The 26,198-nt window shown below is 46.0% G+C and overlaps 1 protein-coding gene across 2 annotated transcripts in view; it reads left to right on the top strand.

The window, feature by feature from the left end:
- LOC140723566 (NACHT, LRR and PYD domains-containing protein 3-like) overlaps positions 1–25,684 on the top strand; it is a 51,774-nt gene extending 26,090 nt beyond the window's left edge. For both annotated transcript variants that reach the window (XM_073038139.1, XM_073038138.1), the window contains exons 7-12: positions 9,887–11,624; positions 22,970–23,056; positions 23,212–23,382; positions 24,396–24,566; positions 24,722–24,889; positions 25,038–25,684. In XM_073038139.1, coding sequence (XP_072894240.1) covers positions 9,887–11,624; positions 22,970–23,056; positions 23,212–23,382; positions 24,396–24,566; positions 24,722–24,889; positions 25,038–25,125 — 2,423 coding nt within the window. In that variant the 3' untranslated portion in view covers positions 25,126–25,684. The remainder of the gene's footprint in view (positions 1–9,886; positions 11,625–22,969; positions 23,057–23,211; positions 23,383–24,395; positions 24,567–24,721; positions 24,890–25,037) is intronic.
- The last annotated feature ends 514 nt before the right edge of the window (positions 25,685–26,198 follow it).

Genomic DNA, 26,198 nt, shown 5'->3' with positions numbered 1-26,198 from the left:
TTCCGAATCAGGGACATATCGATCTATATTTTAAATATATCCAATGATGTGTCTTCCTCAGCCTTCTAAGACAATAATTTCACAGATTCACCACCCGCCAGCCAAGAAATTTCTCCCATTGTGGGTCTTCGCCAACCAGGACAATTCACACGGTTCCCAAGCATGTTAATTTTCTGTATGAGCCTCCCGTCTGGAATCTTGTCAAAGATTCTACTGTTACGAATTCCGTCACTGGGTCACATACCAGCAAAGATGGAGAGTTCGGATGAAGTCTGATGGTACTATTTTTAACAGTATTTATTAGTAAAAATACACAAAAATAATATCAATGCAAACATACAGATAATATACGTCGTCAATACTAAATCTAAAAGTGCGGGTATAATAATAATCAATAAGAAATAGCTCTATCGTTGTCTAGGGGATAATGTATTGTCCGATGGAAATATAAAAGTCACTCTGTTCATTCAGGCTACAGCCTTTGGTTGGAGTCAAGAGAGAGATTTTTAGAAACTTGACAGCTTTTCATTTTAATGATTTCGAACCTTCGAGAGTTACGTTGGTGTGGCCTCTCCTTTAGCCAAAGCCGTTCTTCCGTGGCGAGCCCGCCAATTCCCAGGCAAGGGAAAAGGACGCATGCGAGCCCCACCGGCTGTCGCTATTAAACGCTGTCACGGGATTTCTAGCGTTTCTCCTGGTGCATCTGAAGGGGTTGTTCCCCAGACCCTCTTTTAGCCTTACTCATGGGTAATCAGATGTCAATCAGGTTGGGATGATGAAGATCCCTCAACCAGCCCACTCTGGTCATCCCCTGAGGGCTTCAAATGAATAGTACAGTACTCAATACACAATTCCATCTCCAAGAGACAATAGCCGTTATCAATGGTTCCGTCTTGCTGAGGCCAGGACACATTCCAAACCCTTGTGGATTCTGCGTGTCTCTCTCTCTCATTTCCTGGGTCCCAGACCCGAATTAATAGCGATCTTGCGATTCTCAAGAAGGAGGGGGCTACTTTGTACCCTTCGGCCCCTCAGAGTTGTGGCACATTCGTAACACCCCCTTCCTTCAAAGCCTTTTTACCATCGGTAAAAATGAATTAATAGAGTCTTACAGGATTTCAGAATCCAACACAATACAAAAGGGTTTTTATTTCACTACAGAGTAATACAGTTATACATTCATTTCAGCATCTAAACAGTTAACGATTACATTGTCACTTCCTTTAATATCTTAACATCTTGTACCTTAAAGTCTTGCAGCATCAGACTCTAATTTAATAACCACCTATTTTTATTTCTTTCCATCAGCAAACAAAAACTAAAGAGTTGTGATCTTAGCTTATGTGTATACTACAAAAGTTCATGCAAATACTAATCTTTATGTTACTTTCAAACTTAGCAGTCAATCTTCCATGGGGGTTGTCTTTATTATTCACATGCTTTGCCGAAATCCCTTAAAGCCGGATCCTGTTAGTTAAATTGGCATCCCATCAAGCCTCGCCCCTTTCCCAGTTAACTCCCACGTGGTGAGCTTCTTTGATAGGAGTTATTTTATCAACGATGTGTCCCAAACTTAGACCATTTTCCGAATTTCCACACAATTCTTTAAGTTTAAGCAAGTTGCTAGTTTTCTCTTCAGGACCCTTCATGCTATTAGTTCTCAATTTAAGATCTGCAAGCGATCCCTCTTTGTTCAAACAGCATTTCGAATTCTGCTTTTTCACACCACACTCTTGAATAACAATAGCGTGTGGGGCACCTTTACATTCCAACTCAACCTGTAATTGATTTGCAGGCACCGCATTACCAAGCCATTGTCTCTGTAGCCTGGTTGCTGCTTCTGACATCAACCCAGACTTTAAAATTTCTTCATTCAACTTAGGAACTACACTTTTCCCTTTTCCTTCAATAATAATATTCACCTCACCACCTTTTATCTCCTCACTAACTTTTAACACAACCTCGAGCACAAACAACTGGGAATACTCACTTCCCACTATTACCAAGGTTAACCCTTTCTTCACTGAACCAAGTCCATCGGACCCACAAGGACTGCATTCCTTTTCAACTGAATCAAATACCTCAGGCTTTTTCTGAGCTCCATTACTAGGTTCAGTACCACGTGCATCCACATCTTGAACACACTCAATCGGGAAATTTTCCTCTTTCAGGCTTTCAATACCTGTACCCTTTTCAAATTCTAAATTCCCCTGATCCTCCCAGCTACTCTCTGGGCAACTCCCTTCTGGAGTAAACTCAACCCTGCGAGGTGAAACAACCTCATCTGCCAACCCAGCAGACTTCTTCAAGGTAATGGCATCCTTTTCATCTAGGACTACCCTCATTTCATTATTGGGAACATCTTTGGAATTTTCAACTTCTTCAAACAGTTCTGCCAAACCAGACAGATCATCCGTGTCCAACCCTGGACCTTTTATCAGCCTTATCTGTTTCTCATCTTTACTTCGTGCCTCTATAAATTTTCTCCAAGTTAAGGGCAGGTCTACATCTTCTCCCTTACTCTCTTTCACTTTCCGATTCTCCATTTTACCACCCTCTAAACCCTCTTGGTACAGGGTTGGTAAAATCATCTCGGCCAAATTGATACTGGCCGGATTTAAACTGGTCTCTTTCTCAGCTGCCTTTCTCAACATGCTGCGAGTGATCGCGCATGCGGGATAGATCTTGAAATCTAGGGGCAGGACCTCAACACTCACAGGTAGGCTCGTCAGCTTCATTGCTGACCAAACCTTACCAACGGCTAAATCGTTACAAAGAAGGACGTCCACGTCAGTTCTCGGGAATTCTGATTGCACCCCTATTTCAACTGGTCCAGATACCAGATCACAATTTATAATGATCCTATGCAAGGGCACTGCTTCTGTTCCCTTTCCTATTCCTCTCAAAGCTACCATTCCCGTCTTGCGACCAAAATCCAGTACCTTACTGCTAATCAATGACAGTTCAGCTCCCGTGTCTCTCCAGATCCGCACTGGAACTGGTGTGTCTCCCTCTCTCACAGACACGGTTCCTTTTGAAATACATTTCTCAGACCCTTCTCGTGCTCTGTCTACCTGGGGCTCTCTCGTCGAATTACTGATCACCACAGCACATCCTATAGGGACTGACCCTTGAACTCTTCGCTCTTGCCTTAACTTCTCCATATCCAAGACATGTTGCCTCTGTTTCTCCGCCTCCTTCTCTTTTTCGGCTCTCTCCTTCCCTTTTTCAGCCCTTTCCTTCTCTTTCTCGGCCCTTTCCTTCTCTTTCTCAGCCCTTTTCTTTCTTGGCTACTTCCAGCTGTTTTAACTGAATTTCATGCTCTCTTTGTTTCTCAGCTCTTTCCTGCTCCCTCTTCACCTCTAACTCCTTTAGCTGGAGCGCATGCTCCCGTTGCTTTTCGGCTCTTTGCTGCTCTTTTTCCTTTTCGGTTCTTTCTTTCTCTTTCTCGGCTCTTTCCTTTTCCTTTTCAGCTGCTTCCAGCTGTTTTAACTTAATTTCATGTTCCAACCTTAATTTCTCCAACTCTAACTGAGCCGTCCCACTAGCGGGTACTTTTTCAGGGATATTTCCAATACCTCAGCCGAAAACACATTCTTCACAATATACTATTGAGTTATGGCCCTCCGCACCTCCCGCTTTATCATTGACAACTTCAACTCTGTGAGGTTTAGTCCTTTCACAATATTTATCAATTCTGACTTTGTGGCCGCCTCTAGCGCCTCCAGAGTCGGGTTTTCTATAAATCCATCCACGTCCATCTTTGCTGGTTTCCCGCCTGGCTACCCGCGCAACCAGATCCAAGTTTGGATTTACAAGCCCGATTCACTGGCCCTCCAATTTGGTATCAAATCCCGAGACGAGATCCCCAAGTTGTTACAAACCCCGTAACTGGGTCACTTACCATCAAAGATAGAGAGTTCCGTTGAAGCTAGCCAGGAATATAAAGGAAGATAGCAAAAGATTTTTAGGTATGTGAAGAGAAAGAAGATAGTTAATAACAATGTTGGGCCCTTGAAGAATGAATTGGGTGAAATTGTTATGGGAAACAGAGAAATGGCAGAAGAATTTAATGAGTACTTTAGATCTGTTTTCACTAAGGAAGACACAAGCAATCTCCCAGATGTATTGCTGGGTCAAGGACATAGGGTAACAGAGGAAATTAAACAGATTGACATTCGGAAGGAAACGGTGATGAGAAGACTGATGGGACTGAAGGCTGACAAATCCCCAGGTCCAGATGGTCTGCACCCTAGGGTACTAAAGGAGGTGGCCCTGGAAATAGCGGATGCATTGGTAATCATTTTCCAATGTTCCTTAGATTCAGGATCAGTTCCTGTGGATTGGAGAATGGCTAATGTTATACCACTTTTTAAGAAAGGAGGGAGGAAGAGAACAGAGAACTATCGTCCTGTCAGCCTGACATTGGTGGTGGGAAAGATGCTAGAGTCTATTATTAAGGATGAAATAGTGGCATATCTAGATAGCAGTGATAGGATTGGGCCGAGCCAGCATGGATTTACCAAGGGTAAATCATGCTTGACTAATCTGTTGGAGTTTTTCGAGGATGTAACCAGGAAGTTGGACGGGGGAGATCCAGTGGATGTAGTGTAACTCGATTTTCAGAAGGCATTTGATAAAGTCCCACATAGAAGATTGGGACTATTGGGACGATCAGATAGAAAGCAAAGGGTAGCGGTGAATGGGTGTCTAGTGGGGTGCCACAGGGCTCGGTATTGGGACCACAGCTGTTTACCATTTACGTTAACGATTTGGATGAAGGCATAGAAAATAATATCAGCAAATTTGCTGATGATACTCAGCTGGGGTGGCACTGTGACATGTGATGAGGATGTTAGGAGAATTCAGGGTGACTTGGATAGGCTGGGTGAGTGGGCAGATACTTGGCAGATGGCGTTTAATGTGAATAAGTGTGAGGTTATCCACTTTGGAAGTCAGAACAGGAAGGCAGATTATTATCTGAATGGTGTGGAGTTGGGTAAGGGAGAAATACAAAGAGATCTCGGAGTCCTTGTTCATCAGTCACTGAAGGTGAATGAGCAAGTGCAGCAGGCAGTGAAGAAGGCTAATGGAATGTTGGCCTTAATTACAAAGGGAATTGAGTACAAGAGCAAGGAAATCCTCTTGCATTTGTGCAGAGCCCTGGTGAGACCACACCTGGAGTATTGTGTACAGTTTTGGTCTCCAGGGTTAAGGAAGGACATCCTGGCTGTAGAGGAAGTGCAGCGTAGATTCACGAGGTTAATTCCTGGGATGTCTGGACTGTCTTACGCAGAGAGGTTAGAGAAACTGGGCTTGTACACGCTGGAATTAAAGAGATTGAGAGGGGATCTGATTGAAACATATAAGATTATTAAGGGATTGGACAAGATAGAGGCAGGAAATATGTTCCAGGTGCTGGGAGAGTCCAGTACCAGAGGGCATGGTTTGAGAATAAGGGGTAGGTCATTTAGGACAGAGTTAAGGAAAAACTTCTTCTCCCAGAGAGTTGTGGGGGTCTGGAATGCACTGCCTCGGAAGGTAGTGGAGGCCAATTCTCTGGATGCTTTCAAGAAGGAGCTAGATAGGTATCTTATGGATAGGGGAATCAAGGGATATGGGGACAAGGCAGAAACCGGGTATTGATAGTAATTGATCAGCCATGATCTCAAAATGGCGGTGCAGGCTTGAAGGGTCGAATGGTCTACTTCTGCACCTATTGTCTATTGTCTATTGAAGTCTGATGGTACTATTTTTAACAGTATTAGTAAAAATACACAAAAATAATATGAATGCAAACATACAGATAATGTACGTCGTCAATACTAAATCTAAAAGTACGGGTATAATAATAATCAATAAGAAATAGCTCTATCGTTGTCTAGGGGATTATGTATTGTCCGATGGAAATATAAAAGTCACAAGAGAGAGATTTTTAGAGACTTGCCAGCTTTTCCTTTTAATGATTTCGAACCTTCGAGAGTTCCGTTGGTGTGGCCTCTCCTTTAGCCAAAGCCGTTCTTCCGTGGCAAGCCCGCCAATTCCCAGGCAAGGGAAAAGGACGCATGCGAGCCCCACCGGCTGCCGCTATTAAACGCTGTCACGGGATTTCTAGCGTTTCTCCTGGTGCGTCTGAAGGGGTTGTTCCCCAGACCCTCTTTTATCCTTACTCATGGGGTCTCAGATGTCAATCAGGTTGGGATGATGAAAATCCCTCAACCAGCCCACTCTGGTCATCCCCTGAGGGCTTCAAATGAATAGTACAGTACTCAATACACAATTCCATCTCCAAGAGACAATAGCCGTTATCAATGGCTCCGTCTTGCTGAGGCCAGGACACATTCTAAACCCTTGTGGATTCTGCGTGTCTCTCTCTCTCATTTCCTGGGTCCCAGACCCGAATTAATAGCGATCTTGCGATTCTCAAGAAGGAGGGGGCTACTTTGTACCCTTCGGCCCCTCAGAGTTGTGGCACATTCGTAACACTACCAATATCCAAATAGAACCATCCATGTGTAACCTCATCCATCATCTTTCTCACCTCCTGGAGGAACTTAATCAAGTTGGCAAGACGCTAACCCCGCCCAAAGCCTCGCTGCTGAACCCCAAACCACCTCAAGCATTCTTTCTTTCATACTCCCATGGAGCAGAAGATATAAATGGCTGAAGATATGTACCACCAGCCTCAAGGACAGCTTTAATTCTGCATTTATAAGACTACTGAATGGTCACCTACTATGTTATTATTGGCTCTCAATAATAATACGACAATTATATATATATATAAAGTTGCATCATGCATCTCGTAACCAATAACAGCTCACTTAGATAACCACAATATACTCACAGGAGAGCAGAAAGAATACCGTTTGGGTGTGAACAACAGATAACAGATTATGTAATTCTATTTCAAAACCTGTGGAGAGCAGAAATCTTTCAGTGATATATTGTCTGTCAAAACATTTATCTCGGCCCGAAACGTTAGTTACTCTTTTCGCACGGCTGCTGTCTGACCTGCTGAGTTCTTCCAGCGTTGTGTACGCATTCTTTGATTCACAGCATCTGCAGTTGTATTTTTGTGTTTTGATTCTGTCCCTTGCGTGTTTAAGAGAAGTTCCAAATATATATAAAATTCATCCAATACTTGTGAAATTTCTACAACATCTGATGAAGCATTGGCGTAAAATAATCGTTCTATTAACAACCACAAAGGAACAACCACCATTATCAAAATAAATTGAGGGATTTTCCAGAGCGACTCAGTTAGCCTAATATAGTTCTGTCTAGCTTTAAATCCACTCATAATTTACTGAAATAGACAAAAATCAGGTATCAAATTAGAAACAAATACGAATTATACCTTGACACAGCTATACATTGACAAATTGAAATTATTTGCTCTTGCATCAGTAAACCTAAAGGAAATAATTCAAATATTTCCAAAGATATAAGCATGAACTTCAGACTAGAAAACTACAGAACATGAAACACAAAGAAAGGTGCAGTAAAGCCAGTGGAATATCAAACAGAGCATCAGGGTACAATGCAACAGAATATGAAACATATATTTAGGATATCAATTAGCAAAGAAAATAGATCATTGTGTGATAAAGGAAAACCTTCCAACAAAATTTACTTCATGGCTGAAGAAAATCTGAATTTACATCAAGAATCCTGCAGTAATTTAACTGAATCTCATGACTTGCACAAGCACAATCAAGCGGTGGACAACATTCACAAAAGTCTTGCTTAAACTACTACTGAGGAAAAACACAATAAATTACTATGTACAAGCCACTTTTAGTGGTTTTTGAGGCCTCTGTTTGTCTCGTGAGATCATGGATTTGCACCCCCTCCACGCCACCGATGTCCAAGGGCAGAGCAATGTGTGGTTAAGTGCCTTGCTCAAAGACACTACAGTGCCTCAGCTGAGGCTCGAACTGGTGACCATCAGATCATTAGACCTATGCTTTAACCAGTTGGCCTCACGCCACCTGGTTAAGAATTAGAGTCCTTCATATCATACTGTGAACGATCATTATTTCAGATAGGATAATCCATGATAACAGTTCGGATATAATTTCACAGGATAAACAAGCAAGAACAACTTTTTAAATATGTATAGCCATTCCAAACACACATACAGAAATGAATTAGTAAAAAAACACCAGAAATATGCTGAATTAAAAGGGGAAAATGAAAGATCTATGGAACAAAAACAGGTTATTCATTATCCCAATTGTATCATCGATAACCAGTATCATCCCAAGGGCTTTACACAACAGTGTTAGCCAATTAGGCCCCTACGGCAATACTTGTGTAAATCTTCGAAAACCCACAATACTATACACCACGAGAATAGTCTGACATTTTCTATCAATTCAGACATGAGTGTGCTTGGCTCTGCCCGTACCTCAAGTTTTACCAGTTTATGCTAAGAAAAAAAAAATAATAATAATAAAATAAAAATAAATAATAATAATAATAATAATAATAATAATAATAATAATAATAATAATAATAATAATAATAATAATAACAACAACTTATTTATAAATCACCTTTCATCCAGACGATGACTTTGAACCACATCACAACGGGATAAAGTGCAAACTAGAAAATAAAAGACAAAATGTTGTCCGTCTTAATATACACCTCAAACTTCTGCACAGTGCTGTAGTTTTAGGTGTTGAATTCTACAGATTGTGAGCATAGTTCCAAAACAAAACCCTGACCTCCCAATGATCCTTTGGCCTTCTACCTTACTGTCTGCCTGCACTGCATTTTCTCGGCAACTGAAACACTGTTTCCCTGAACTATTCTGCTCCGTTTTTCCTTGTACGACCTCATTGCACCGATGTGATGTAATGATCTATTTGGATCGCATGCAGAAAAGTTTTCCATTTTACCGTGGTGCATGTGACAATAATAAACAAATTGATCGATTTATTGTTGTCAATAATACTCCGCCCCTTGGTTGCTTAAGATTGTTATAACCAGGGGTGGCAGTGGGAATGAGCTGACTGGCATATCCTGTGACACCTCTGGTGCCAAGCTGCATCAGTCTCTGCCATTCCTTTGTGTTCATCAGATGCTACATCGGCAAAAGCTTCCTCTCCATATCGTAGTGTCCCGGCTTGCAGGGGCAGGACATCCACGGTCAACTCTGACAGACGGAGGCCTCATTAGACAGCGTCCCACACTACCACAGCAAGACTGATGAGTAGCAGTTGCCAAGACTTCACCACCCTCTCCCACAAATACGATGTACATCACTGGGGCAGACGCTTGTGGTTTCTTCCATTAACAGAGATTCCATCTTACCACCAATCCTCCATCACTGCGATTAAAAACTACCCATTTTCTTTCTTATTATTCCGATGGGTTATCGATCCGCAATTCCATTGTGTTTCTCCCCCAGATGCTGCCCGACTTGAGTATTTCCCGCATATTCTGCTCCTGTTTTGATGCAAGAGCAGTGGACACCTGTGACTCCCCAGTGTGCAGCTTTGCCGAAATGCACAGTGTCCTCCTGCTCTCCATATTTCCAAACTTGAACATCCTCTGCTAGTGCTGCAAACAATGCTTTGAATACAGTGAAATGTTGTTGTAATGGGAGTGCAGACAGGGTTGGAATAGGATATCAGGGGAATGTTCACATTCACAAGTCATTAGTACCAGAACATGAGGATTGGACATTTTCTGGGACTTTCATCACTGTCAATTCCAGTGTCTGTGAACAGAATTTTACTTTCTGTCCTAATGTCCATGGCAGCATTGAATTAATTCATGTAATCTCAAACACTGAATGCTGAAATGCACTTATAAAATTCTTTGTCAGTAGGGCCATTTAACATTTTGACTATGTTCTCTGTTTCCATGGAAGATGTTCAACAGAAACACAAGGAGACTCTGCGGGCACAAACTGAAACACTGAGAGTGAAAACGATCCTGATGAGGGAGAAGGTGAAGGTTTTCCAGCTGGCTGATCGATACGCTGAGCTCACGGTCATTTCTACTGTTCGAGATCGGACACTGGTGGAACATGAGCTGCTGGCAAGAGGCAGAGACCACGAGGAGTGGAGACAGAAACATCTCCGCCGAGAGTTGGAAAAAATCCGGACTGATCAGTTACTCCAAAGCAGCTTTTCCCGGAGTAAATCCAAATCTGGGACTTCGGCAGCAGTGGCCGGAGTCCCGGGGATCGGGAAAACAACGATGGTACAAAAGATTGTTTATGACTGGGCCACCGGGAAAATATACCAACAATTCCAGTTTGTCTTCAGTTTCAAATTCCGGGATTTAAATACCATTAACTGTAGAATAAACCTGAAGGAACTGATTCTGGATCAATATCCTTACTTTGGGAATATTCTGAGAGAGGTCTGGAAGAACCCAGAGGGATTACTGTTTATATTCGATGGTTTAGATGAATTCAAACACAAAATCGATTTTGCGGACTGTCGGAGAGATACAGAACCCAAGCACCAGTGCCCAGATCCCGAGTGGTGGTGTGAAGTGTCTGACGTTGTGTACAGTTTAGTCCAGGGCAAGCTTCTCCCAGGGTGTTCAGTGCTGGTGACGACCCGCCCCACTGAGTTACATTTATTGGAAAAGGCTGAGATCGGTATCCGGGCTGAAATCCTGGGATTTGTTGATGAGGAACGGAAGGAATATTTCATCAGACATTTTGAAGATCAGACGGTGGCAGCAGCTGTTTTCAAACACGTGAAGGAAAATGAGATCCTTTACACCATGAGCTACAACCCCTCCTACTGCTGGATCCTCGCTCTGGCATTGGGCCCCTTCTTCACACAAAGAGTCAAGGACCCGCAGCGAGTTCCCAAGACCATCACCCAACTGTACTCCTACTATATTTACAACATCCTGAAAAACCACGGCCGTGATATTGAGAAACCCCGTGATGTGTTACTCAGGGTTGGTCAGATGGTCTTCAGAGGAGTGTCTGGGAAGAAGCTTGTGTTTACAGATGGAGATTTGATCAACTACAATTTGCAGCCTTCCCAGTTCCTGTCCGGGTTCCTGATGGAGCTTTTGGAGATAGAGGATTCTGCCAGGAGTGTGGTGTACACATTCCCACACCTCACCATCCAAGAGTTTGTAGCTGCGGTCGCACAATTCCTGAATCCACATCCTGTGGATATCCTGAAATTCCTCACTGAAGCCCAGAACACGACAGATGGGCGATTTGAGGTATTTCTCCGTTTTGTTGCTGGTCTCTCCTCCCCAATGACAGCTCGGGGCCTGGAGGAGTTTCTGGGTCCATTTCCTCATGAAACAACCTGCCGGGTGATTGACTGGGTGAAGGAGGAGGTTAAACGCCAGAGTAGAAACACTGAGAGTGAAGCTGGTAAAAGGAGCCTCCTGGACACATTGCACTACCTGTTTGAGTCTCAGAATCGTGGACTGGCTCAGGCCGCACTGGGTTCTGTGGAAACACTTTCATTCCGTGGAATGACACTGACCCCGATTGACTGCGCGATCCTGTCTTATGTAATCGGACTCTGTGATACAATAACACACCTCGACCTACAGAAGTGCCACATTCAGTGTGAAGGAATCCAGCGGCTGGGACCCGGGCTGCACAAGTGCCAGGAGTTGAGGTAACTTGATTTATCTCTCACTCTGAACTGTGAAACTGTCTCATTGTGTTGCTTCAATGTAAAGGTATTTGGGTTAAACTGTGATAAATCAGATTGTGATGAACTGTGACCAATGACCAGGGGATCGGTCAGTAATTCCCCAAGGACGGGAGGGTTCTGTGGTTCCTTGTGAAGGGATGTTGGAGACTTCATCAGATCAGTGAACAACGACCATTGGTTTAATGGTAGTAAATCACAGGAATGGCCGTGTATCTCGCTGCCTCTGACCCGTCCATTGTCAATGTTCCTTCTCACTGTTACTGACACCCAGACCGACACTGACTGCAGCAGGTGGGTCAGAGATTCACACCCCCTTCCCGGTGAGGGACAAGAGACCGTCAGCAGACTGTCCCAGTGAGAAGGAAAGAAATACCATTGTGAGATTGTCCTCCCACTGTCCTTCCCGTGTGTGACTTTGCTCACAAACAGTTATGCAGAGAGCCAGGGCGCATCTCCTCTGGGTCTCTGTTCAGACCCAACATACACGTACAAAAAATTTTCTGCATCCTCTCGTCTTGTAGGATTGTTGTTTAGCCTTAGAATCCTCCTGTGGGTCGTTTCATCCCAATCCCCCTTCGATTCTTAGGGATCTCATCCCAATCCCCATTCCTCCTGTGAGCTCTCTATTACCCTTTCCTCATCCTCCAGTGACATGTCTTTTTCCCACCCCCCTTCCGGTGGGATCTTTCTTGCCCATCCCCCTTCTTTCCGTGTGATCTCTCTTCCCCATTCCCCTTTCTCCTGTGGGTTCTCTTTTCCCCATCCCCCATCCGCCTATGGGATTTCTCTTTGCCATCCCCCTTCATCCTGTGGGAAATCTCCTCCTCATCCCCTTTTGTGCTGTGGGATCTCTCTGCCCCATCCCCCTTCCGCCTGTGGGAACTGTCCTTCCCATATTCCTTCATAGAATCGTAAAATCATAGAACACTACAGCACAGAAAACAAGCCATTCGGCCCTTCTGCTGTGTGCGAAAACTTTATTCCGCTAGTCCCATTGACTTGCACCCAGTCCATAACCCTCCAGACCTCTCCCATCCATGCATCTATCAGATTTACTCTTAAAACTTAAGAATGAGTCCACATTTTCCACATCAGATGGCAGCTCTTTCCACACTCTGACCACCCTCTGAGTGAAGAAGTTCCTCCTAATGCTCCCCCTGAACCTTTCCCCTTTCACGCTGAAGCCATGTCTTCTCATATTTATCTCTCCTAATCTATGTGGAAAGAGCCTATTCGCATTTACCCTGTCTATACCCCTCGTAATTTTGTAAACCTATCAAATTCCCCCTCATTCTTCTGCGCTCCAAGGAATAAACTCCTAACCTGTTCATTCTTTCCTTGCAACTCAACTCCTGAAGAGCTGGCAACATCCTAGCAAATCTTTTCTGCACACTTTCAGTCTTACTGATATCCTTCCTATAGTTCAGTGACCAGAACTGCACACAGTACTCCAAATCTGGCCTCACCAATGCCTTATACAACCTCTCCATAACATCCCAACTCCTATACTCAGTACTTTGATATATGAATGCCAGGATGCCAAAAGCCTTCTTTACAACCCTATCTGCCTGTGATGCAGGCCAATAGGGTTTCAGGGAAACTTTCAGGGAATTATGCATCTGAACTCCCAGATCCCTTTATTCCTCCGCACTCCTCAGTGCCCTACCATTTACTGTGTATGTCCTACCTTGATCTGTCCTTCCAAAATGCAACACCTCACACTTGTCTGCATTAAATTCCATCTGCCATTTTCTGACCCATTTTTCCAGTTGGTCCAGATCCCTCTGCAAGCTTTGAAAGCCTTCCTCACTGTCCACAACGCCTCCAATCTTAGTGTCATCAGCAAACTTGCTGATCCAATTCATAACACTATCATCTAGATCATTGATATAGACAACAAACAACAATGGTCCCAGCACAGATCCCTGAGACATACCACTAGTCACAGGCCTCCGTCTGAGAAGCAATCATCCACTACCACTCTCTGTCTTCTCCCACACAGCCAATTTTGAATCCAATCTACAACCTCTCCATGGATACCTACTGTCTGAACGTTCTGAACTTACTTCCCATGTGGGACCTTGTCAAAAGCCTTACTAAAGTTCATGTAGACAACATCCACAGCCTTTCCTTCATGTGCATTCTTGGTAACCTCCTCGAAAAATACTACAGGATTCATTAAACACAATCTGCCATGAAAAAAGCCATGCTGACTATCTTTAATCAGCCCTTGGTTGTCCAAATCCTTGTATATCCGATCTCTCAGAATGCCTTCCAATAATTTACCTAATACCGATGTCAGGCTCACTGGACTGTAATTACCTGGTGTACTTATGGAGCCTTTTTCAAACAACGGAACAACATGAGCTACCCACCAATCCTCCGGTACCGCACCTGCGGTGAAGGACATTTTAAATATTTCTGTCAGGACCGCTGCAATTTCTACACTAGTCTCTCTCAAGGTCCAAGAAAATATCATGTTAGACCTGGGGGATTTATTTACCTTTATTCACTGTAAGGCAGCAAGCACCTCCTCCTCTTTAATCTCTAAATGTTCAATAGAACATAGAATAGTACAGCACATTGCAGGCCCTTCAGCCTACAATGTTCTGCCGACCCTCAAATCCTGCCTCCCATATAACACCCCTCCTTAAATTCCTCCATATACCTGTCTAGTAGTCTCTTAAACTGCACAAGTGTATCTGCCTCCACCACTGACTCAGGCAGTGCATTCCACGCACCAACCACTCTCTGAGTGAAAAACCTTCCTCCAATATCCCGCTTGAACTTCCCTCCCCTAAAGCCATGTCCTCTTGTACTGAGCAGTGGTGCCCTGGAGAAGAGGTGCTGGCTGTCCACTCTGTCTATTCCTCTTAATATCTTGTACACCTCTATCATGTCTCCTCTCATCCTCCTTCTCTCCAAAGAGTAAAGCCCTAGCTCCCTTAATCTCTGATCGTAATCCATACTCTCAAAATCAGGCAGCATCCTGGTAAATCTTCTCCAATGCTTCCACATCCTTCCTATAGTGAGGCGAACAGAACTGGACACACTGCTCCAAGTGTGGCCTAACTAGAGTTTTATAGAGCTGCATCATTACATCACGTCTCTTAAACTTTATCCCTCGACTTATGAAAGCTAACACCCCATAAGCTTTCTTAACTACCCTATCTACCAGTGAGGCAACTTTCAGGGATCTGTGGACATGTACCCCCAGATCCCTTTGCTCCACCACACTACAAAATATCCTGCCATTTACTTTGTACTCTGCCTTGGAGTTTGTCCTCCCAAAGTGTACCATCTCACACTTCTCCGGGTTGAACTCAATCTGCCACTTCTCAGCCCACTTCTGCATCCTATCAATGTCTCTCGGCAATCTTCGACAGTCCTCTACACTATCTACAACACCACCATCCTTTGTGTCACCTGCAAACTTGCCAATCCACCCTTCTACCCCCACGTTCAGGTCGATAATAAAATTCACAAAAATTAGAGGTCCCAGAACAGATCATTGTGGGACACCACTAGTCACAACCCTCCAATCTGAATGTACTCCATCCACCACGACCATCTGCCTTCTGCAGGCAAGCCAATTCTGAATCCACCTGGCCAAACTTCCCTGGATCCCATGCCTTCTGACTTTCTGAATAAGCCTACCGTGTGGAACCTTGTCAAATGCCTTACCAAAATCCGTGTAGATCACATCCACTGCACCACCCTCATCTATATGCCTGGTCACCTCCTCAAAGAACTCTATCAGGCTTGTTAGGCACGATCTGCACTTCACAAAGCCAAGCCTACTGTCCCTGATCAGACCATGATTCTCTAAATGCCCATAGATCCTATCTCTAAGAACCTTTTCCAACAGCTTTCTACCACAGATGTAAGGCTCACTGATCTACAATTACCTGGACTATCCCTACTACCTTTTTTGAACAAGGGGACAACATTCGCCTCCCTCCAATCCTCCGGTACCATTCCCGTAGACAACGAGAACATAAAGATCCTAGCCAGAGGTTCAGCAATCTCTTCCCTTGCCTCGTGGAACAGCCTAGGGAATATTCTATCAGGCCCCATGGACTTGTCCGTCCTAATGTATTTTAACAACTCCAACACCTCCTCTCCCGTAATATCAACATGCTCCAGAACATTAACCTCACTCATATTGTCCTCACCGTCATCAACTTCCCTCTCATTGGTGAATACCGAAGAGAAGTATTCATTGAGGACCTCGCTCACTTCCACGGCCTCCAGGCACATATTCCCACTTTTATCTCTAATCGGTCTTACCTTCACTCCTGTCATCCATTTGTTCTTCACATAATTGAAGTATGCCTTGGAGTTTTCCTTTACCCTACTCGCCAAGGCCCTCTCATGCCGCCTTCTTGCTCTTCTTAGCCCCTTCTTAAGCTCCTTTCTCGCTACCCTATTTTCCTCAATAGACCCGTCTGATCCTTGCTTCCTAAACCTCATGTATGCTGCAGTCTTCCACCTGACTAGATTTTCCACCTCACTTGTCACACATGGTTCCTTAACCCTACCATTCCTTATCTTCCTCACCGGGACAGATTTATCCCTAACATCCTGCAAGAGATCCCTAAACATCGACCACATATCCATAGTACATTTCCCTGCAAAAACATCATTCCAATTCACACCGACAAGTTCTATTCTTATAGCCTCATAATTTGCCCTTCCCCAATTAAAAAAATTCCTGTCCTCTCTGATTCTATCCTTTTCCATGATAATGCTAAAGGCCAGGGAGCGGTGATCACTGTCCAACAGATGCTCGCCCACTGACAGATCTGTGACCTGACCCGTTTCGTTACCTAATACTAGATCTAGTATGGCATTCCCCCTAGTCAGCCTGTCATCATACTGTGACAGGAATCTATCCTGGGGCAACAAACTCTGCCCCATCTAAACCCTTGCAATTAATCAAGTGCCAATCAATATTAGTTAAGTTAAAGTCACCCATGATAACAGCCCTGTTATGTTTTCACCTTTCCAAAATCTGCCTCCCAATCTGCTCCTCGGTATCTCTGCTGCTACCAGGGGGGCCTATAGAATACCCTCAGTAGAGTAACTGCTCCCTTCCTGTTCTTGTCTTCCACCCATACTGACTCAAAAGAGGATCCTGCTACATTACCCACCTTTTCTGCAGCTGTAATAGTATCCCTGACTAGTAATGCCACCCCTCCTCTCCCTTTCCCCCCTCTCTATCCCTTTTAAAGCACTGAAATCCAGGAATATTGGGAATCCATTCCTGTGCTGGTGCCAGCCAAGTCTCCGTAATGGCCACTACATCATAATTCCATGTATGTATCCAGCTCTCAGTTCATCACCTTTGTTCCTGATGCTTCTTGCATTGAAGTACACACATTTTAGCCCTTCTACCTTACTACCTTTATACCCTTTATTCTGCTGCTCTTTCCTCAAAGCCTCTCTATATGTCAGATCTGGCTTTACTCCATGCACTTCTTTCACTGCTCTATCGCTCCGGGTCCCATTCCCCTTGCAAATTATTTTAAACACTTCCGAACCATGCTAGCAAACCTACCAGCAAGGATATTGCTCCCCCTCGAGTTCAGGTGCAACCCATCCAATCTGTACAGGACCCACCTTCCCCAGAAGAGATCCCAATGGTCCAAAAATCTAAAACCCTGCCCCCTGCACCAACTCCTCAGCCACGCATTCAACTGCCATCTCCTCCAATTCTTCCCATCACTATCACGTAGTACTGGCTGCAATCCTGAGAACGCCACCCTTGAGGTCCTGTTCGTCAGCCTTCTGCCTAGTTCTCGAAACTCACACTTCAGGACCTCATCCCTCTTCCTGCCTATGTCGTTGTTCCCAACATGTTTCACGACTTCTGGTTGCTTTCCCTCTCGTACCAGGATGTCATGCACCCGGTCAGAGACATCCCGGACCCTGGCACCTGGGAGGCAACAAACCATGCGGGTGTCCTTCTCTCGTCCACAAAATCTGCTGTCTGCTCCCCTGACTATAGCGTCTCCAATGATGACAGCTCTCCTCTTCTCCGTCCCACCCTTCTGCACCACAGGGTCAGACTCAGTGCCAGAGGCCCTGCCACCGTGGCTCACACCTGGTCGGTTGTCCTCACCAACAGCATCCAGGACGGTAAACTTATTACTCAGGGGAATAGCTACAGGGGTGCTCTGCACTACCTGTCTACTCTCCTTCGCTTTCCCACCTTGGACTGTCACCCAACGACCTGCTTCCGGCAGCCTAGGTGTGACTACCTTCCTGTAGCTCTCATCTATGACTGCCTCATTCTCCCTTATGGGTCGAAGGTCATCCAGCTGCTGCTCCAGATTCCTCAAACGGTCTTCCAGATCGCCCAGCCGCATACACCTGGCAGATGTGATTCTGCGGGAGAGGGGTTCCCCCAAGACTGCCACATCTCACAGGAGAGGCACATCACCGTCTCAGGAGGCATAGTAAAGGCCTGTCAAAGCTTCAAATCTCCACTCACTCACTGACCGCTTTCCACAGGCCGCTCCGCTTGAGCTACCCCTCTATTTATTTGTTTGAGTTGTTCAAACTGCTTGGTCACCTGACCTCGATTGCCCAATCAGCTGCTTTCTGCTGAGTCTGAGCTATTCAAATCTTGGTTGTCTTGATTGCACAGTCCAACTGCCAAAACTGCCAGAATCTCTCGAGTCAAAGCCTTCACTGGCCGACTCACTCACTGGCCGCGTTCCATGACACTACTGTTTGTTTCCCTTAATTCCATATCCGCTATGCCAGTTTCCTGAGTAGACACTGACGCAAAAAAAAAAAGACTGTTTAAGATCTTCCCTATCTCGTGAGGCTCCACATATAGACGACCACTCTTATCTTCTCGGGGACCAATTTTGTCCTTTACAATCCTTTTACTCTCAATATACTTGTAGAAACCCTTCGGGTTTACCTTCACATTATCTGCCAACACAACCTCATGTCTTTTTGCCTTCCTGATTTCCTTCTTTAGTATTCCCTTATATTTTCTATACACTTCAAGTATCTCAATTGTTCCTTGTTGCATATACTTGCTAAACACCTACTTAACCAGACCGCAATATCCCTTGAAAACCAAGGTTCCCTATCCCTGTTAACTTTGCCTTTAATCCTGGCAGGAACATGCAAACTCTGGATGTAAGCAGAGTTCAGTAACTCCACTTACTGAACACATCCTTGTCAGAAAACAACTTATCCCTATCCACTCTTTCTAGATCCTTTCTTATTTCCACAAAAATGGCCCTTCTCCAATTTAGAACCTAAACTCGTGGACCAGTCCTATCCTTATCCATAATTAACTTGAAACTAATGACATTATGGTCACTGGACACAAAATGTTCACCTACACATACTTCTGTCACCTGACCTGTCTGGTTCCCTAATAGGAGATCAGGTACTGCACCCTCTCTCGTTGGTACCTCAATATATAGATTTAGAAAACTTTCCTGAACACATTTGACAAACTCCACTCCATCTAACCCTTTCTCAGAGTGGATGTCCCCGTCGATATGTGGAAAGTTAAAATCCCCTACGATTACAAATTTCTGTTACTTACATTGGTCAGCTACCTCTCTACAGATTTGTTCCTCCAATTCTCTCTGCCTGTCGGGCGGTCTATAATACAACCCTATTAGTGTGCTCACACCTTTCCCGTTCCTCAGCACCAATATGGCCTCTGTAGACAAGCCCTGCATCTACGCACAGCTGTGATATTCTCCCTGACTGGTAATGCCACTCCTCCTCCCCCTTTAATCCCTCCCCCCCATCACGTCTAAAACAACAGAACCCCGGAACATGAAGCTGCCAGTCCTGCCCCTCCTGCAACCAAGTCTTACTAATAGCAATAATGTTGAAATAATCATGTGCCAATCCACAACATGAACTCATCTGGCTTACCATACAATATAACTTGCATTGAAATAGATACACCTGAGAACATTTCTATCACGTACAAACCTTTGATTTCTGTCTGTACATGTAGTCCTCGCATGACCCTTATCCTCCTCCACCACACTATCTGCTCTAACACTCTGGTTCCCCTCCCCCTGCAATCTAGTTTATAACCCCCGGAGCAGAACTTGCTAACCTACCGGCAAGGATATTAGTTCCCTCCAGTTCAGGTGCAAACTGTCCAATTCGAACTGGTCCCACCTCCCCTGGAAGAAATTCCAATTGTCCAGAAACATGAACCCCTCCCTCATGCACCATCCCCTCAGCCACGTATTTAGCTGCATTATCTACCTATTTCTAGCCTCACTAGCACGTGGCATGGGTAGCAATCCACCTGTGGGATCTCGCTTTCCCATTCCCCTTTCATCCTCTGGCCTCTCTGTTCCCACTCCACCTTCCTTCTAACTGTTGGATCTCTCATCCCCATCCCCCTTCCTTCTGTGGGATCTCCCTTCCCCATTCCTTCCTGCTGTGGGATCTCTCTTCTCCATACCCCTTCCTCCTGTGGGCTCTCTGTTCCCTATACACCTTCCTCCTGTGGGATCTCTCATCACCAGCTCCTTTCTTCCTGATGAATCTCTCTTCCTCATCCCCATTTCTACAGTGGAATCTCTCTTCTCCACCCCCCATACTCCTGTGAGATCTCTCTTCCCCAATCACTTTCACCCTGTGGGATCTCTCTTCCCCATCCCATTTCCTACTGTGCGATCTCTCTTCCCCATCCCCCTTCCTCCTGTGGTATCTCTCTTCCCCATCCCCCTTCCTCCTGTGGGATCTTTCTTCCCCATCCCCCTTCCTCCTGTGGTATCTCTCTTCCCCATCCCCCTTCCTCCTGTGGGATCTCTCTTCCCCATCCCCCTTCCTCCGGTGGGATCTCTCTTCCCCATACCCCTTCCTCCTGTGGGATCTCTCTTCCCCATCCCCCTTCCTCATGTGGGATTTCTCTTCCCCACCCCTTCCTGTAGGATCTCTCTTCCCCATCCCATTTCCTACTGTGGGATCTCTGTTCCCCATCCACCTTACTCCTGTGGCGGCTCTGTTTCCATCCCCCCACTTCCTGTGGGACCTCTTTTCCTCATCCCCCTTCCTCCTGTGGAATCACTCTTCCCCATCCCCCTTCCTCCCGAGGAATCTCTCTTCCCAATCCGCTACATTGGGTGGGATCACTCTTCCCCATCCCCCTTCCTCCCGTGGCATCTATTTTCCCCATCCCTCTTCCTCCAATGGGATCTCTCCTACTCATCCCCCAACCTCATGTATGATCTCGCTTCCCCACCCACTTCCTCCTGTATCATCTCTCTTCCCCATGCCCCATCATCCTATGGGATCTCTATTCCCCATTCCCATTCCTCCTGTGGGATCTATCTTCCCTTTCCGCCTTCCTCCTGTGGGATCTCTTCCCCATCCTCCTTTCTCCTGTGGGATCTCTCTTCCCATCCCCATTCCTCCTGTGGCATCTCTCTTCCCCATCCACCTTCCTCATCTGGGGCCTCTGTTCCCATCTCCCACTTCCTGTGGGATCTCCCCTACTCTTCCCAGTACCTCCTGTCGGATCCCTTTTCCCCATCCCCCAACCTCCGGTGGGATCTCTTTTCCCCTTCCCCCTTTCACTTGTGGGATCTCTCTTCCCCATCTCGCTTCCTCCTTTGGGATCTCTCTTCCCAATCCCCTTCCTCCTGTGGGATATCTCTTTCCCATCAACTTCATGCTGTTGGAACACTCTTCCCCATCCCCCTTGTTCTGTGAGAAATCTCTTCCTCCGCTGGGGACTCTCTTCCCCATCCCCACTTCTCCAGCGGGATCGATTATTTTCCCCTTCCCCATTCACCTTCCTCCTATGGGGTCTATTTTCCCTTTTCCCCATCTTATGTGGGATCTAGCTTCCCCTTCCCATTTCCTCCCGTGGGCTCTCTCTTCACCATCCCCCTTCCTGCATTTGGGCCTCTGTTCCCATTCCCCTCTTCCTGTGGCATCTGTCTTTCTCATTTCTCTTCCTCCTGTGGGACCTCTCTCCTCCATCCCCGTACTTCCGTGGGATCACTCCTCCCCGTCCCCCTACCTCCGGTGGGATAACTCATCCCCATCCACATTCCTCTTTGAGATCACTCGTCCATCCAAAATCCTCCTGTGGGATCTCTCTTCCCCATTCCTCTTTCTCCTGTGGGATCACTCTTCCCCATACCCCTTCCTCCTGTTGGACCTCTCTTCCCCATCTCCCTTCCTCCTGTGGGATGCCCCATCCCCATCCCCCTTCCTGTTGTGGGCTCTCTCCTCCCCATCAAAAACCTGCTGTTGGATTTCTCTTCCTCATCCCCCTTTCTCCTGTGGGATTCCCTTCCCCATACACTTTCCTCTTGTGGGATCTCTCTTCCCCAAGCCCCTCCCTCCGCTGGGCTCTCTCTTTCCGATCCCCCTTCCCCCTGTGTGATCTCTCTTCCCCATCTCCCTTCTATGAAATTGCTCTTCCCTTTACCCTTCCTCATCTGGTATTTATCTTAGAAACCCCCTTTCTCCCTGTGGGATCTCTCTTCACCATCCCCCTTCCTTCATTTGCGGCTCTGTTCCCATTCCCCTCTTCCTGCGGCATCTGTCTTTCTTATCTCCCTTCCTCCCTTGGTATTTCTCTTCCCCATTCCCCTTCCTCCTCTGGAATCTTTCTTCCCCATCCGCCTTTCTACTTCGGGATCTCTCGTCCATCCGACTTACTCCTATGGGATCTGTCTTCCCCATCCCCCTTCCACCTGTGGGTCCTCTGTTCCCATGTTCCCTCTTCCTGTGGGATCTCTCTTTCCCATCTCCATTCCTCTTGAGGTATTTCTCCTACTTATCCCCCATCCTCCTGTATGATCTCTCTTCCCCGTCCCTCCTCTTCCTATCGGATCTCTCTTCCCCGTGCTCCTTCCTCCTGTGTGATTTATCTTCCCACCACCTTTCTTCCTGGTGGATTTCCCTTCCCCTTCCCCATTCCTCCTGTGGGATCTCTCATCCCCATCCCGCTTCCTCCTGTGGTATGTCTCTTCCCCATCCCTTTAGCTCGGGTGGGTCTATTTCACTGTGTCCCATTGACATTTCTGCATTTCGGTCAGGAACACTTTGCTCTCCATCGGGGAATGGGACAGAATATGTGGAGTTTACTGGGTCACACCGACAGACGAAATTACTGACATTCGGCGAATACCCTGGAGCTGGGCAGTGAGGGACATTGACAGTGAAGGGAACTCTGATCAATGATTTACTGAAGAGTTTAATGTTTCCTGAAATATCCGAGTGAGAGAAATTCCCCGAGACTCACGGTTTGAATCACTTTGTTCATCAATCTGTCTGTTTGTGTTTAGACTTGGGCGGAATGACCTGGGAGATTCAGGAGTGAAACTGGTGTCTGCGGCTCTGAGGAACCCGGAGTGTAAAATACAGAAACTGGGGTAAGTACCGGACTGTGGGAGATTGTGTTTACAGTCACTGGGTGTCTGACACTGAACATTAATGTGATCAGTAATTGTGTTACTGATAAACACTGGGGATTTGTACCATCTCCTGACACTTTGTGTCCTTCACCCTCACTCTCTCTCATCTCCAGGCTGGGCAATGTACGTCTCACAGATTCTGGTGCCGAGGATCTCGACTCCGCTCTCAGTACAAACACATCACTGACAGAGCTGGACCTGAGTGATAATAAACTAGGAGATTCAGGAGTGAAACTGGTGTCTGCGGCTCTGAGGAACCCAGAGTGTAAAATACAGAAACTGTTGTAAGTACCAGACTGTGGGAGATTGTGTTTACAGTTACTGGGTGTCTGACGCTGAACATTAATGTGATCAGTAATTGTGTTACTGATAATGTTACGTATTCAGGCAACAATAAATATATATGAGTTAGGCAAGGGTTTTTATAACAAATAACACGTTTATTAAACACTGAAAACAAACCCCCCAAAAGTAAACAAACATTAGCTTAACCGGAATTCAGCTGCTGTGCGGCAGATTCACAGTTCTTAATAGCGTGGCAGCATAACAGTTCTTAAAGCGGTATTGAAAAAAAAACAGTTCTTTAAAGCGGTATGCCGAAAGTTCAAAAGCTCACAGTCCATTTAAAAGGAGAGACTTTTTAAAGCGATTTAAATTCTCTTCCACGTCGTTGTCCTTCGATCTCCCGGCGTCGAACTTTCCCACGAAGAATTTTATGAAATACAACGGCTTAAAGGCACTGACGTTTCTTCCACACTATTCTCAATCTCCCGCTATCCCAGCGGAGATTAACACGAGAACAGTCAACGAAATCCTTCCGAATGAGGATCAAATAAGGTCGAAACCAATCCACCGTCGAAAACCGATTCTCCTCGATTTTCAACTTCCAAATTCTTATCTTCACTCTCCACCAGCAAAGAAACCGCTGGCAATGACCTTTTAAACTTTAGGCATTATATAAAACTTCATTTTTCAACTAAACTGCGTCATCACATTAAATCACGCAGGGACATGAAGTCAGCTTGGCAAATCCCGCCACGAACTGCCCCACCTGACAGTGTGGGTCTTCCTTTTATACCCTGTAAAAAAAACCTGTCACATGACCTCTACTGGCGGGAAAATGACATCACTCCACCATCACAAGACCATTACCTCAAGTCCAGTATAGCTTCAACCCCAGTCACGTGAAAAGGGTACCACTGTCACATGTCACGGGTACGTAACAATAAACACTGGGGATTTGTACCGTCTTCTGTCTCTCTGTGTCCTTCACCCTCACTCTGTCTCTCATCTTCAGGCTGGGGGATGTCGGTCTCACAGATTCTGGTGCCAAGGATCTCGCCTTCGCTCTCAGTACAAACCCATCACTGACGGGGCTTAACCTGAATGAGAATAAACTGGGAGATTCAGGAGTGAAACTCGTGTCTGAGGCTCTGAGGAACCCAGAGTGTAAAATACAGAAACTGGAGTAAGTACCAGACTGTGGGAGATTGTGTTTACAGTCACTGGGTGTCTGACACCGAATATTAATGTGATCAGTAATTGTGTTACTGATAAACACTGGGGATTTGTACAGTCTCTTGTTTCCCTGTGTCCTTCTCCCTCACTCTCTCTCATCTCCAGGCTGGTCTATGTCGGTCTCACAGATTCTGGTGCCGAGGATCTCGTCTCCGCTCTCAGTACAAACCCATCACTGACGGGGCTGAACCTGAGATCAAACTCGCTGACAGACCGATCTGTCCCCGCTCTCCGCCACCTCATACTGACCCACCCAACTCTGGAGCGGATCCAGTGAGTGTTTGTGTTACTGTTCAGTGTAAGAAAATATCAGTGGATCCGTGGGTTTTCTGGTGATATTTGTGAGTGTTGTGGAAACATTAACCCCGGTCCCCTGTTACTAACACTGTTTATTTCATCTTTATTCTTCCATCTGTTTCAGGCTGTGGGGGAATCGGTTCAGTGAGGCCGGGGAAAAGGAACTGAGATCTCTGCAGGAACCCAGACCCGGACTGAGAGTGTTCCTGTGAGCATCCCCGCAGAACGGAACCGGCTCTGGTCTCGCCGCTGTGTGTCGCTCGGAGCGGTCCCTCAGTGACATGTTCCCGCCTGTTGTCCGGCGGGGCAGCTTCCGCCGGAAGTGCCTCTTCGAGACCTGCACGCGACACCCCGGAGAATTACCCAGACAGGAAGAGCCCGGGGGCCGGGGCTCAGTCTGGGACGCCGGTATCCCGGGGTGGGATTATCCCGGGAGAGAATCCTTTTGCTCCCTTTGCTGAGGACGGTGCATTCGGCAGCCTGGCCGATATAATGATGTTAAATTGACAAATCCCTCGGCAGTGACCCTGGATCTGCAGCGATCTCGGACACGGCCCTGAAGTGTGATTTTATAATAATCGGTTCCCCGATGCAGAGTGACGGTGAGAAACGGGACTGATTATTCAACCTGTCACTCGTTGTCGCCGGTCAGTTAATTGTGTGTGACTGTGAGTGAGTCGGGAGCAGCTTATTTATTCCCGCACGTCAGCAGCTCACACATTGTTTAATTTACATTTGTCATGATGAAATCAATAAACCGCTGTAACTTCCTGTCCTGGTGCCGGACTCGAGTTTTATTTGAGGTTTCTGCTGCCCCCCGCACCCTGTGCACTGCAACAGTGGGTCGGAGCTCCTCACACTGACACAGTAGCGTCTCAGCTCCAGGCTGAGGGAGGTCGGATGCCCAGGATCTCATCTCCACCAAAGCCCCTTTCTGGCTAACTGATCCCCGCAGACAGATAAAATTGACGATAATATCACACGTGAGACCAATAAACAATAGACAGTAGGTGCACAAGTAGGCCATTCGGCCCTTCTAGCCAGCACCGCCATTCACTGTGATCATGGCTGATCTTACACAATCAGTGCCCCGTTCCGTCCTCCTCCCCATATCCCTTGACCCCACTATCAATAAGAGCTCTATCTAACTCTCTCTTGAATGTATCCAGAGACTTGGCCTCCACTGCCTTCTGGGGCAGAGCATTCCACATATCTACCACACTCTGGGTGAAAAAGTTTTTCCACATCTCTGTTCTAAATGGCCTACCCCTTATTCTTAAACTGT

The sequence above is a fragment of the Hemitrygon akajei genome, unplaced genomic scaffold, assembly GCF_048418815.1.
Source record: "Hemitrygon akajei unplaced genomic scaffold, sHemAka1.3 Scf000119, whole genome shotgun sequence".
Classification (NCBI taxonomy): domain Eukaryota; kingdom Metazoa; phylum Chordata; class Chondrichthyes; order Myliobatiformes; family Dasyatidae; genus Hemitrygon; species Hemitrygon akajei.
This window is presented reverse-complemented; position numbering and strand designations above follow the sequence as displayed.